General features: G+C 58.5%; 1 protein-coding gene across 3 annotated transcripts; it reads right to left on the bottom strand.

The window, feature by feature from the left end:
* Positions 1–5,730: 5,730 nt before the first annotated feature.
* On the bottom strand, positions 5,731–12,493 carry PTMA (prothymosin alpha). Of its 3 annotated transcripts, none has more exons than XM_088793864.1 (5): positions 12,419–12,493; positions 7,671–7,742; positions 7,336–7,429; positions 6,748–6,815; positions 5,731–6,472 (listed from the first exon to the last, which is right to left on the bottom strand). In XM_088793864.1, the coding sequence occupies exons 1-5, from the start codon at positions 12,476–12,478 to the stop codon at positions 6,425–6,427; spliced, it is 342 nt and encodes a 113-aa protein (XP_088649990.1). In that variant the 5' UTR covers positions 12,479–12,493; the 3' UTR covers positions 5,731–6,424. The 3 variants fall into 3 exon arrangements, with proteins under 3 accessions (XP_088649990.1, XP_088649991.1, XP_019595375.1); XM_088793865.1 differs by having other exon boundaries at positions 6,748–6,810; positions 7,385–7,429; XM_019739816.3 differs by lacking the exon at positions 12,419–12,493 and adding an exon at positions 10,456–10,684.
* Positions 12,494–13,286: the final 793 nt, after the last annotated feature.

Genomic DNA, 13,286 nt, shown 5'->3' with positions numbered 1-13,286 from the left:
GCACAGGTGGGAACACTGGAAATTCAGTGTGTCCCTGAGAGGTCAGAGCACCAGTGATCACCGAGTGCTGGAGAAGAGGGACGGGGCTGTAGGCCGGGGATACAACGTGGGCAGCTCAGATCGCCCTGGGCCAACCCCCGCAACCCAGCTGGGAAGAATTCAAGCAGTACTGGGATCCTATCGCGAGATGGACCGTGAGCATCACAACCTCTTCTGAAGTCACGTCACCTCTCTGTGCCCTCAACCTGGAAACCACACCGGAGAGGGGATTTCCCACATCTCTGCACTCCTCCCTTTTCAAGCTGTCTTTGTTCATGGCGGCCTGGTTGGCCTTGGAGCCTGGAGCCCTTTATTCTCGTGTTTGCTAACAGGACTAATAGGACTCAGTTACGGACGACAGAAAACCTACTTGAACGAGCCTAAGTTGGGAGGAAATTTACTGACTGTATAACTGAAAAGTCCGAGATTCGTCAGGTGTCAGGCACAGTTGGAGCCAGGGGCTGAAAGCCATGTTATCAGAGCTTGTGGTTCCTCTACCTTGTAACTCAGTTCTGCTCCTATCTGTGTGGGCTGCAGCCTTAACCTCTCAGCTGCCTAAATTCAAGTCCCCAAAAGGACAAAAACAAATGTTTCCTTCCTTCCCAGAAACTCAGCAAAAATCCCAGGGCTCACTATGATTGCATCAGCTTGGATCATGTGTCAACTCCAAGCTAATCAATATTGTGAGGGTGGGGGGACTCAGGGCACTGATAGGCCAGAAGCAAGTCACAGGTTTTACCTGAGCTTGATTGAGAGTGGGGGAGGGGAAGTTCTCCAGGAAGAAAACTGGACATTGTTTCAGGGGATTATTGCCAAGAGCAGGGTGAAGAGATGGCGGCTGGTGTCAGAAACAACAGCTGTCCCCTGGTACCTTCTGGAATCCTCACCAGCAGCTCCTTGCTGCAAGGAATCTATCTGCTCCCTGCTGCAAGGGATCTATCTGCTCCCTGCAAAGAGCCTCACAGCTGATCCACCCCCCACCCCCACCCCCGCCCCTGGCATGGGTACAGTGAGTTTGTCTCAAGTGACCACCTGGTACTTGTTGCTACAGGCAGCAGACTTGACAGAGAGCCCATGCAGGCACGTACATTCCAAGCTGGTTCCCTTGACTCAGGACTTGACAGAATTCACCCCACACTGACTGCTAGGCCTTCTCCAGAAATAATGTGTGTCATTGTCATGCGGGGTGTCATGCGGGAGATCCTGCTCCCTGTGCCATGTGTCATGCAGGGCGGCCTGCGGGGTCTCTGCTCCTCCTCCCCACATAAGAACGCAGGATATGGTGAGGCCAAAAAGGAGCCATAGGTAGGGGAGTCATACCACTATATTCTCGCTGGCGGCTGGGTTGGAGACACAGGAAGCAGGAGCCACACTATCCGCAACCCGCCATCCTAACTGCAATCCGCGCTTGCCAGCCACCGTCTTCTTGCTAGCCCCCATTTGCTGCTAGCGTAGCCACAGCAGTTATATTAGTGGCCAATGGCTCAATGGTTACAGCTGACGGCCAACTAGCCACAGCTGATGGCCATGCAATCACAGTTGATGGCCATTTACTACCTGAGCCAGCACCTTTCCACGTGAGGCCGAGAACCTGGAAACTGCACTCCTGGCTCTGTCCCCACAGTCATTCACCCAGTATATTAGGTCAATGTCCCAGGTGGTCTTAGAATGTTTCAGCCCATGTTTCCTAATTTGAATGTCCATCACGTCAGAGCTCAGATCAGACCCTGCGAGCACAGGCTGAGGTCTCTGGAGGGGAAGGCCTGGGGACAGCCCTGCCCCCTTCCCTGTCCGACCTGAACTTAGGGTTGGGGAGGACAAGCAACCACACTGCAAAATTGGACTATCCTAAGTAAAGCTGGGACCAGGGTTTCTATCCCCAGGAAGTAGCTTCCACCAGGAGGGGACCATGGGGAGCTAGAGGCCCAAGGCGGGTAGGGCTGGCCTGCATATAGGACACAGGAGGTCACAGGAGGCCTGGCAGAAGCAGACTGGGCATCAGGGATTTAGGAGGCCTTTGGATCCCTGTGCCGGCACTGACAACGGAGTAGAAGTGACACCAGATCCTGGCTCTCCGGCCTGGAGTAGCCTGGCAGGCAGCTCAGACAGTGCCAGGGAGTGCAGCTGGGTGGCCCCAGCCCCGCCCCCAGTTCCAAGCAGCCTAAGGGCCTAGGACTGTACTCAGAGCAGCAGCCACTGTGAGGAGTCCAGGGCTCAGAGAGTGGGGCCTCCCTAGGAGGGCGCTGTGCACACTGAGCATTTGAATGGGATTCAGCCAGAGTGAGTCAGGGGGCCTGTGACCTCAGAGGAGCCAAGCCTGGGAAATGACTGTCATGTCTGACTGAGGTTCCAGCAACAGAGATGGAAGGTCTTGTTTTGGGGGTGGGGTGGCTGAGGCTGCCCCTGGGACCAGGGCCCACTGAAGGGCTCTTTCCTAGACGGAGCAGAACCCAGGGGAGCCCGCTGCAGTTCCTCTGTGGCCACCAGAGGGCGCCCATCCCTTGCGAAACCCAGCAAGGGCTGTCCCAGGCCAAACTTTCAGTGGGGTGATGGGGATGTGGCTGGGACAGAGGATACAAGAGCTCAGTGCAGATGTGGAACCCCAAGAGAGGCAGGCCTGGGCCCAGGCTCATGCTTCCTGCTATTGTTTTCACTGTGCAGAGAAGACTGAGGCCCAGCAAGCTTCAGTTACTTGCCCTGTATTAACTGCCATGTCTGTCTGGATGGTGCTGCTTCTCTCCTGTGTGGTTTTGCGAGTAGTTCTGAGCAGAACCGCAGCCTGAGGGAGCTGCATTAGACCTGACCCAGCTCCACGTGCTGCCTGCTCTATGGAGCCCCCTTCTGCTGCCTTACAGAATCCCCTGGACTCCAGGCTTGGGAATATCCACAAAACTGCTGCCCTGGGCAGCAGGACAGAGCATCTGGCCAGTGGCCCGGCCTGTGCAGGGGTGCGGGGTGGGCGCACATGGTCAGAGGGTCCCTGCTACCAAAGTCTTGGTCTGACCCTGACCCTGGCAAGTTTGGGGGCAGCTCAATGGGAGACGTGTGTCCTGGGGCCTGAGCGGCCCACTGAGGACAGCTAAGCTCTAGCCCCTGTGAAGGGCAGGGACTTCCCCAGCACACGATGCCCGACAGAAACCACAAATGTGGTGGAGAGGGTGAGCATGGTGTCCTGCCACCAGAAGGTGTCCTGCTGTGTCGGGATGAGGAGCCTGGTCTCTCTTGGTCTTTTCTGTATCTCTGGAGCCTATAAAGGCACCTGACACAGGAAGAGCATTCGGTACAGTGTGAATGAATGAATAAATGAACGAACGAATGAGTGAACAGAATACCACCACATGCAGGAAGTGTGGTAAGTGGCCCCTGACCTCAGTGGGGGCAGCCAAAAACACACAAACAGGTAAATATATAAGCTCACACTGTGAGAATGACTATGCCACCAAGGGAGAACTGAAGAGGGCCTTCTTTAGATTGGGGACCAGGGAAGACCAATGCTGGCACTGAGCCAGTCATGAGAAGTCTGGGAGCCAGACATTCCTGTGGCAAGAACCGCAAGTGCAAAGGCCCTGAGGACCAAGCTTGTCATGGACACAGGAGGCGGCGTGGCTGGTAAGCGAGGGGGGCGAGGCACTGGGCAGGCAGAGGAAGAGGTGACCCTGGTCTCCGAGTTCTCACTTACTGAGTGGGACAGTGCCAGCTGGGTATGTTCCCCAGTGTCACTTGAGCCTTGTCTCCTTGCTACACCCTCGCTCTGGCTCGCCTTTTCCACACCTTGGCCGGGGTTACTCTGGCCCAGCCCAGGCCTGTCTCCTGCCCGCCACACCTGTGCACCTGTGGGCTCCAGACCTCATCTCCGGCCCCTTCCCTGTGGTAAATGGCTCCTTCCTGTGCTCAGGGGCTCAGGCCAGAACCTGGGGGATCCTCCCTGGGAACCACCTCCAACATCTAATCCATCCCTGAGTCCTGATGCTTTACCCTATGTGGTCTCTTACATGCACCCCTCCCTCCCTCCCAGCATCCCCCGTAACCCCCACCCCACCTCTGCTGGTCACTTCAGTGCTTTCCGTTTTCCTGCTTAAAACTCCTCCATGGCTTCCCCCAATCCTACCTCGTAACTGGCCCACAGACTGCCTGTCACTTTCCACCCCCTTTGTCCATGCACCCTCACCCTCTCCACCCCCACCCCCATCTCCTTTTTCATCCTCCTGGTCATTCGTCTCAGCCTCAACGCTGCCTCCCCAGGGAAGCCCTCCCTGCGTCCCATTCCCTGGTCTGTGGCCCGGTATAGTACTAGCTGTAGATAGATGGAGGCCTGAATGCCTGTTAACATTCGCCCACCCCCACCCCCACCGGAGGCGTCTCTATAACAACTCAAGGCAAATGGTGAGGATCAGAGAGGGAGGAAGGCAATGAGAGGGATGGGGTATGGATGAAATACCCATCTCCCTCTATCAGGAGGTGCTGGGGTACCAGGGCTTTCTTCTGATCAGTGTGCCCCCCACCCCATCAGCTCCAAAGCAAGTAACCCCCATATGGCCAGTGTTGGGGTGGCAGGGTGCACGGCTTCTCGGTCCCCTCACCTTTCTTTGCCCACAGCCACCCCTGCATGCAGGACAAACTCAACTCCAGGCGCGGTTCCTCCCGGTGGGAGGTCTGTGGCCCACCCCTTCTGAACCACTTTCCTCACACCCATCAGTATCTCACTTGGACACCATGACACAAGATGTACTCAGGAGGGATTAAGGAGGCCCAGGGTCACCAAGCTGGTGGCAGAGTTGGGCTCAGGACTCACAACTTTGTCCTCAATGGCTGATCTCTTCCAGCGGGTCCTGCAGCCTCCAGCTGAAATATGCCCATTGCCTGAACCGCCACAGCTGGGGTGTCAACCCTTCCCGACCCCTGGAGAATGGGCACAACCACCTCTACTGAAGGACATACTATGAGTGCTTACAGGCGGCTTCTGCGCATGGAACTCATCTGTGGACCCCAGGCCAGGACACAAGGCTTAGTGGCTGTCACCTCCCTGAGGGTTCCAGCTTGAGGTCACACTTCCTCTAGTTAGCCTTCCCCACACTGTTCACCTGTCTGAAAGTCAAAATGGCCCACAGATCACCTCCCACTGTGCTCAAGGAGAAGGGGGGCCTGCCAGGCTAACCAAGGTTTCTCTAGGAGGCGAGAGCTTGGATAATGAGGGCACTGCCGCTGCATCAGTGCCCTGGAAAGTGAGTCCTAAGGGACAAGGTGCCACATACCTCCACCAGGGGGAGCCACTCCATAGCCAGGCTAACAGTGAGGCCCACGCAGCTAAGGCCAAGTTGTCCCACTGGGAGGCTGCATCCACACTAGGGCAGCCACACATGCAGCCTGTTCTAGTGACTGGAGCTATCTATGGACACCTTCCAGGGCACCGAGGTCCACGTGGCATCCAATGATGTGGTCCCAGAAAGGTTCTTGGTACAATCAGTAGGAGGCCAACCTGGTAAGCAGCTCCCTTCAGCCTGTAACTCCAGAGGCTGTGGCTCAAAGGGCATACCCATCCCCTCCCAAACAGGTGTCTTCGACCCACTGTTCCTACCCAGGAAAAACAGATGGCCTGAGTTCAAAATCATACCCTATCTGTTTGCCCCATCCCCAGGTTTCAAGAAACCAAAACAGAAAGACCAGGCTTCGAGACAGCTTTGTTAGAACAACTCAGCAAAATAAAATTCCGGTTTATTGTTGGACAACATTGTTTCACACATACATCAAACAGGCCAAAAAAAATAAACAGCAACTTCATAGACAAAAAAAGGAAAAAAAGAAACCTTTTATCTTTGGCCTTTTTAACCATCTCATACAAACCAACTACTTATAGTACAGCTAAGTACATACACAAAAAAAGTTACTGGAATGCTCGGAATAAGATTGTTTTTTTGTTGTTGTTTTTGCTTTTTTTACAAGGTTTTTTTTCTCCTTTGAGATTATAATGAACATGGTCACACCACAAGTAAAGTCAGAAGTAGGACAGAGAACGCTCCAAAGGCTGGTTTGGTCATCACGAGATCATTAAAAATGGCTGACCCCTAACAATATGTACAAAAATATAAAATGTAAATAAAAAATACAAACAAATTTTCCTTTTTAAAGTACTTTTAAGAAAAAAAGCAGGGCCTTGGAAGTTTTGGTTCTTTTTTCCTCCCCTGTTGCAAATTCACGTTGTGGTTTTGGTTGGGTGGTGGAGAGCGTGTCATCATCTGCGGGTGGCACTGCCCGTGGTGGGCGGGCAGGCGGGCGGGACTCTCTACTCGAAGGTGACCACGTTTAGATTCTGAGACGGGAAGTGGAAGGTGAATAGGTCACGGCGGCCTTTTTTATTTTTAAGTTTAACTTTTCCTTTTTTTGCTGTCTAGTCATCTTCATCAGTCTTCTGCTTCTTGGTGTCAACATCGTCATCCTGGACAGGGAAAGACTGTCAAGTCAAGGCCCCTTCCAATGCACTGGGCCCAACTACCAACTGTCTCAGCTCCTGCGGGCAGTGAAGGACCAGGCACTGGCAGCTCCAGAAGCCTCTAGAGCTCTGGGAAGCCGGGCCCATGTTCCCTCCTGTTCCTGCTCAACATTGAGATGGAGCCACTCAGGAACACGCAGCACCCCAAACACAGCTGAGTCCCATCAGCCCTTCCAGCTACAGTGCCTCAGCCCCCAACTCTCCCTCAGGCCAGAACCCACCTCATCATCTTCAGCTGCCCGCTTGCCCGTAGTTGCCTCAGCCTCCTCATCTTCATCCTCTTCCTCACCTGGAGAATTAACCCAGGTAAACCACACTGCCTTCTCAGCCAATGAGGGAGGGCCTTGGTCGCCGCACCCAGTGGCAGCCAGACTGGGGGCGGGGCGGGGGGGGGGCACACGCACAGGGGGGAGCTGGACTGCAGTTCCTCAGGGCATCTCTCAGTAACAGATATGCCAGGGTAGAGTGTCCCTGATCTGTCTGCTGCCTGATAAACCAGGCAGTCAGGGTACCCACACGCCCATGCAGGCACTTTTCTTCAGGAGGGAGAAGAGGGTCCAGTGACCCAAGCAACTGTACCAAGGCTACACTACACCCACAGCTCAGTGAGGATGGAGCTCTCCAGCGGGAGTTAAGTGTGGGGTACAGCTTCACATCGCTAGCCTAAGACAAGGATGGTCCTACCCCACAGAAACAGGACCGAGCTGCAGGTCGTCCACTGGCCCCCACCCTGGGAGTCCAATTCCTACCCGTGCCAGAGGCCAGGGACAGGTACCGCCCCAAAAGGGGAGACAGACAAGGCTACTCACCATCACCTTCCTCCTCCTCCTCCTCCTCCTCTCCTCCTTCTTCCTCTTCTTCATCTACCTCATTGTCAGCCTCCTGCTCCCCATTTTCCTCATTCTCAACAGAAAACACACGACATTAATGAACACACAGCATCACTGCAGTCCCCGTCCCTTCCTCCAAACCCTGCCCAGTGCGTCTACAGCCTCAGAGCCCCTGAAGCTCCACACCAGGAGACCTTGATACAAGAAGGGCCCAAGGGCTCAGCCTCATCCCCCAGCCTGGACTATGTCCAAAATCATTGGAGGAGAGCTTGGCCAGAAGCTGCTAGGGGGTCATGAGCAAGGTGGACACTCACAGCGTTCCCGTTAGCAGGTGCGTCTCTTCCATTTTCTGCCTCCTCCACAACTTCCTTCTTCTCCTTTAAGTCCTTCAAAAAGGGAAGAAGGAACCAGTAAGCCTTTTAAGAAACCTAAGGCTAGCAACGGCCCCCAGGGGTTACAGGTATGTATGTGGTGCTGATTGATGGCCAAAGTGAGAAGAGCCGCATAGTACACATGGAACCCACGGAAAGAAAGGCCACAGAATACGGAGTGTGTCTGTGATCAGGATGTCAGTCTGATTTCGCAGCCTTTAGAGGAACACGCTAAAAAGGCCATGTGGCACCACAGCCCCAAACTCGTCTGGCCGGGCAGACAAGCCCAGAAACACTTCACTCACACACACCCATCAGACTTGTTTCCAACCAGAGGGAGCACCGCCTCTCACAAATCCTTCTGGGAAGGCAGCAGGTATGTGCCATAAATAAGGCAAAGGAGGGAGGGCCCTGACACTGCGGGAGAATTCCCGTGGGTGGACTAGCCAGGGAAGGGAAAGGGAGAGAGCCAACAGGCAGAATTGGGGAGGCTGCCTCACCAAAGTCCTCGAAGCCAGAGCTCAAGGGCCAAAACCACCGTAGTCCAGGACCTGGCCACCTCAGGCCTTTGTAAAAACCCCCAAACCCCAATCCCCCCCCATATTGGACAGCTGTCCAGGGGTGGGGAGGGGGCGGTGTCTCAAACCGTTGCCTGAAAATGGACTCGGGTGACGCGTGCCTAAGCCTGAGGCCTCTCTCTCTCTCTCTCTCTCTCTCTCTCTCTCGCTCGCTCGCTCGCTCGGAATAGCGCGGCCTGGAGCGCCCCATCTCCCTCCCGCGGCCTCTAGCCCTTCCGTCCATGCGCACCTAGCAGGACTGACACGGCCAGCAGGCAGCGCCATGGCGGTCGTCTCCCTGATGCCCCGTAACTTTTTCCACCCCGTATGGCTGGGCCGGCCGCCAACACAGGCGTCGAACGGCCCGGGGCGCCGTCCAGAGAGCCGCCCCGGGCACCTGTCTGCCGGGTTGGCCCCTGCCGGACCGCCGTGGACACCGGTGCCGCCCGCTCCCGCCCCCTGGCGGCCAAAGCCCCAGGGAGGGGGTGGGGGGCGGGGAGGTCGCAGCGCGCAGGCGCGCAGTCCCCGCCCGGCGGGCTTTGCGCGCGGGCTTCAGCACGCACCGCGCGCGCGGAGCACGTGGCCCCGGGGCCGCCGAGAGTGTCCCTGACCCTAGAGACCCAGAGCCCGCGGGGCCGCCGCGGCCCCGGCGTCCGCGCGAGGTGCGCACGAGTCTTTCCTTGGCTCCCGACGCCCACGCAGCCCCCCCACCCCCGGCCTAGATACGCGGGCTTGCGTCTCCGCATTTGGCGGGCAAAGTCCCGCGGGAGGACGCCCCTACGTCCGCCGGGCTTTTTCAGCCCCACAACCTAGGTCGTCGAGGACGCGTTCCACACGGTTATTTAGTGCCACCAGCGGGAAATCACCTCGGAGAAAAGCACACGCGGACGTCCGCGCTGGGGAAGGCCGATCCTCCAACGCAAACTAGTCCCCGGCTGGGCTGAGGGGATCGGCGCGAGCCCTTGGAGAGCCGGGTCGCCAGCTCCGCTCCGCCGGGGGAATCGCCCCTGGGAGAGCCAGGTGACGCCAGGGGCACTGGGGTTAAGGAGACGCCAAGGTGACTCGCGCCTGTCACCAGGGGCACGAGAGGGGCGCTGAGAAGAGCCGAAAGGTTAAAAAGCCGGTTCGCCTCAAAAGTGTCGCGCTCCCGCCGAGGGCGGAGACTCTCCCTGGGGCGGGCAGCGGGACAAACCCGGCGCGCAGAAGCGGAGCTGCGCCAAACGCACAGGACCTCAAAACTGAGGGCGGCAACGGACCCGTACCTCCAGACTTGGCAGCCCCGGCGCCCAGCACGACCCCAGAACGGGTCAGGAGCGGCCGCAGCTTTTGTTCGCCCGCGTCGCCCCTGGAGTGACCGCGTACACGGTGCTCCAGGGCAGCCGCGGGGGGCGCCCATCGTCGTCCCGGCGCGCCGCTCCTTCACTTTCCGTTTCCTCCCCTCCGGCGCGTGGGCTCGCTCCTCAGCCAAACCCGGCACCGCTGGTGAATTACTGAAACTAGGCGGCTGCTCCTCAACACTCTCCCGGAAGACGCCCACCCCCGCCTCCCCAGGCACCCAAGTCTGAGGAGACCTTCACACCTCCGCAGAGACGGTCGACCTCGCTACCGGCCCGCCGCCCACTCCACCTTATCAGACCTCAGGGCAGATAAACCTTCTCTGACCCACAAGGCGCGAAAAGGGGCGGCCCGGCGCGGAACAAAGAGCAGCGCCGCCGGCGGGCAGCCGCCGCCACTTCCCGCAGCCGGCCCGCACACGCGCCCCCCCCAACACTTCCGATTCCAAACGCGCTCGAGTTTCAAAGTTATTTCCGTGCGCCCTGCGGGCCGACGACCCCCCAGCCCGGCCCCTCTCCTCCCGCCGCCACTCAGACGAATCACAAACAAGTTTTCGGAACCGTGGAGCAACCTTCCCCCAGAGCCGCTTAGCCTCCGCGCTCCCCTCCCGCACGACCCTGAGGACGCCCGTCCCACTCCACCACAGACATCAGGTCTGCCCGCGGCGCCTCCCGCCCCCTCCCCCGCACACAACGAGTGGACTGCCAGGGGGCCTAGACCGGGCTCCCCGCAGGAGGGAACCACAGTGGGCTCGCGGTAACCCAGCCGCGGCGCGCCAAACACCGCTCCGGCGACAACGCGCGGAGCCCGAAGGGGCGGGCGGCGTCTACCCTCACCTTGGTGGTGATCTCGGAGCTGGTGTCCACGGCCGCGTCTGACATGGTGGGGCACGCCGGTGATCCTAAGCAGCGGATTAGAAAGAAAGCGAGAGTTCGAGGACTCTAGCGAAAAAGCTGCCGGAGTCCGCGGCGGCGGAAGAGGCGCGCGGCGGAGGTGGTTGCGGCGAGTGGGAGCCAGACACGGGAACAATGCAAAGATGGCTTTTCAGAGCAGCCAGTGGGGAACTCACGCGGCGCCAGAACCTTTAATATAGATTATGGGCGGCACTAGGCTTCCTTTGCCCGAATACTATTGGCTGAACGCAGGGAGCGGGCGCTTGCTCATTGGCTCCATTCCGAACAATGGGCAAGCGTGCTTAAAGCGGCAGTGCCTTGGTGCGTCCCGCGCTGCGCAGTCGCCGATCTCACTGTCATTCAGGGCCTGAGTTTGCCTGGTCTCCGCTGCACCTACGCCGCGGGGGAAGGGCGCGCGGGAGCGCTCGGGGCGCGCGCTCCCGCTGCTGTTTTGCTGGGGCTGCTGACGCAAAAAGCCAAAGCGCGGCAAAGCTGCCCGCCCAGCCCCCCGTCCTCCCCTCCCCTTGGCTCCTCGGAAGGAGGGGGAGGGAAGAGGAGGTGGCGGCCGGCGCACGACGGCTGCCAGCGAGGGGGAGGGGAAGGCCGGGTGCTGGGCTGAGCTCGCCCCGGGCGGTTCCCTTAGCCGTACCCAAGGAGATGCTTGCCCCGGTGCCTGGCCACTCTCGAGCAAGGATTGTCCTTGCGCAGGTGGGCGTAAGCCCCACGACGAGCGATGAGGGCGCGAGGCCGAGAGCTGCGTACCTGGACTGCCCGTCTCTCTACCATGTCCATCCCATCTGCCCAGCCCCAGGGGCCCCGAGTCTTTGGGGAGGTCACCCCGTCGCCCACCATCATCCCCTGCGTTCACCCCCTAAGCCAGTCGAGGAGCGGGCTCCGAGCCAAGCACACACACTCAGTGATTCATACATCGAGGGGACTGAAAGGCCGGTACAGGCTCCTGCCCTCGAGCATGACAGCCCGCGGGCGCCACACTCCAGGATTCTGGACAGCGCCTGCCCGGAACGGTCACTGCCGTCGCGGCAGACTCAGGGAGCCTCCTTCCAGCGCCTGGCCTTCGAGCATACATACCCCTCTCTCATCCCACTTAAGGGGCTGCGAGGGGCACATGAACTTAAACACTGAGGAGTTATTGGGGGGCAATAATCGTCCCTTAGACCGGCTGGGCTACTCCTTGGGGAATCCTTGAAGTTTGGGGCGCCATTTAGGGAACCACGAGGAGCCCCGAGAAGGGAACCATTCAGACGCCACACTCAAGATGGCGTTGGGCTCGGCGAATGTGGCGTGACGTGGCGAGCCAACCCACGCAGACGATCCGAAAACTGTAGGCTATACTCTCCTTATTGCCACCGCACTTGGCTGTCGAATTAAGAAACCCGCTGTGTGGGAAGAAACATTAGAATAGATGGAAATAAGTTCCAGAAAAATACCTGTGCCACACACAAGATGGCGACAGATAGAGTTCATCCCTGTGCTGCCACAAGGGGGCGCCCGACACGGAAGGCGGGACTCGAGAGAAACGAGCGCACACTGGCTGAGAGTGGCGGGCGAACACAAAGTTGACGCTTTGCGTCCTTCCATTGGCAGGTGCCGCTGTCTGTCTCTTGGGGCCGCCGATCAGGGAATGGAGAAAACCCGGAGTCTGGGATCATAGAGGAAAGACAGTTGCCAAGTCCTGTAGAGCTTGAAATCCGGGGCGAGGGGAGAGACTGAGTCGCTCTTCTTGGTTTTCTTAGGTCAGGGGCCAGCTGGCCCCATTCCCACTACGAGACCCACTTTACTGAGCTTACCATACACTCGTCTGGCTTCCTCCCCCGGCCTCGGACTCCGCTGCCCCATCGGGAAGAGGCACCGAGAACCAGAGCGCCAGCTGTGTTTGGGCCCTTACCCGCTCACCCTGTCCTGCACGCGTCAGTCCCGCACGCGTCAGCCCCGCATCCCCGAGCATATCCGCCAGTCTGGCCTCTGGCCTGTGGGGCTTTCTCGAGCGAGTTGTCTTTGGGGGAAAAAGAAACCCGAACTCCGTCTTTTGGCCGGGACAAACGTGGGACAGGTGCTGGACAGGGCGGGGGCACCGCGCCACTTCCCGCTGCCCAGCGGTCGCCATCCCGTCCCAGGTACGCGGCGGCGGAGGGGGCGCCCGCCGTGTCTCCGCCTTGCCCCAAAGCGCCCCAATAGCTGGAGGTGGGATTCTTCCCAGGCTGAGCGCGCGCCAATCCAAGGGACTCACAAAGGTGTCCCCGAGGACCATGCGTCTCAACTCTTTGTTCGGTCCCCTCCCTACCACCACCAGCTTTATTGAGGCGCGGACCTGACGCCGCCCTTGGCCTCAGATGAGGAACAGGCTCTTCGGCCACTGCCGCCACCACCCCCTCCTTTGTGCCACATTCTCCGAGAGGTTTGTGCGGCATTATAAATGGGACAGGAGAGCGCCGTCTACCTGCGGTGCATCTATTAAGCTCTGGTTACACTCTAGGGGATTGTTGAGTCCACAAAACCCGATGCAGCGAGAGAGCTTGGTCTGTGCCACATCTAAGCGATTGGGTCGTCTTCCCTGTCTGGATGGTAGCCTTGGACAGTCGTCTGTGTCCACAGCTAAACATGACTTCTGGATTGTGGCCATTATGTGAGGAGTGCAGCAGGGTGGGTATTGCATCTAGGAAAAGCTGGGTGAATGTGAATTGCCCTCGAATCACTGCTTTGCCTGACCCTGTCCCCATTCAGCTGCCTTTGGCTTGAAGTAGGTAAGAAAGGTT

This window comes from Rhinolophus sinicus, chromosome 17, assembly GCF_057876585.1.
Source record: "Rhinolophus sinicus isolate RSI-liver-muscle chromosome 17, RSI-T2T, whole genome shotgun sequence".
Classification (NCBI taxonomy): Eukaryota; Metazoa; Chordata; class Mammalia; order Chiroptera; family Rhinolophidae; genus Rhinolophus; species Rhinolophus sinicus.
This window is presented reverse-complemented; position numbering and strand designations above follow the sequence as displayed.

Excerpts from the sequence above, each read along its gene's own strand:
- PTMA (XM_088793864.1), bottom strand. The coding sequence starts at position 12,478 with ATGCTCGGGGATGCGGGGCTGACGCGTGCGGGACTGACGCGTGCAGGA. Across the intron at positions 6,816-7,335 it reads GGAGGAGGAGGAAGGTGATG|GTGAGGAAGAGGATGAAGAT; the intron begins GTGAGTAGCCTT and ends TTAATTCTCCAG. Across the intron at positions 6,473-6,747 it reads GGGCAGCTGAAGATGATGAG|GATGACGATGTTGACACCAA; the intron begins GTGGGTTCTGGC and ends TTCCCTGTCCAG.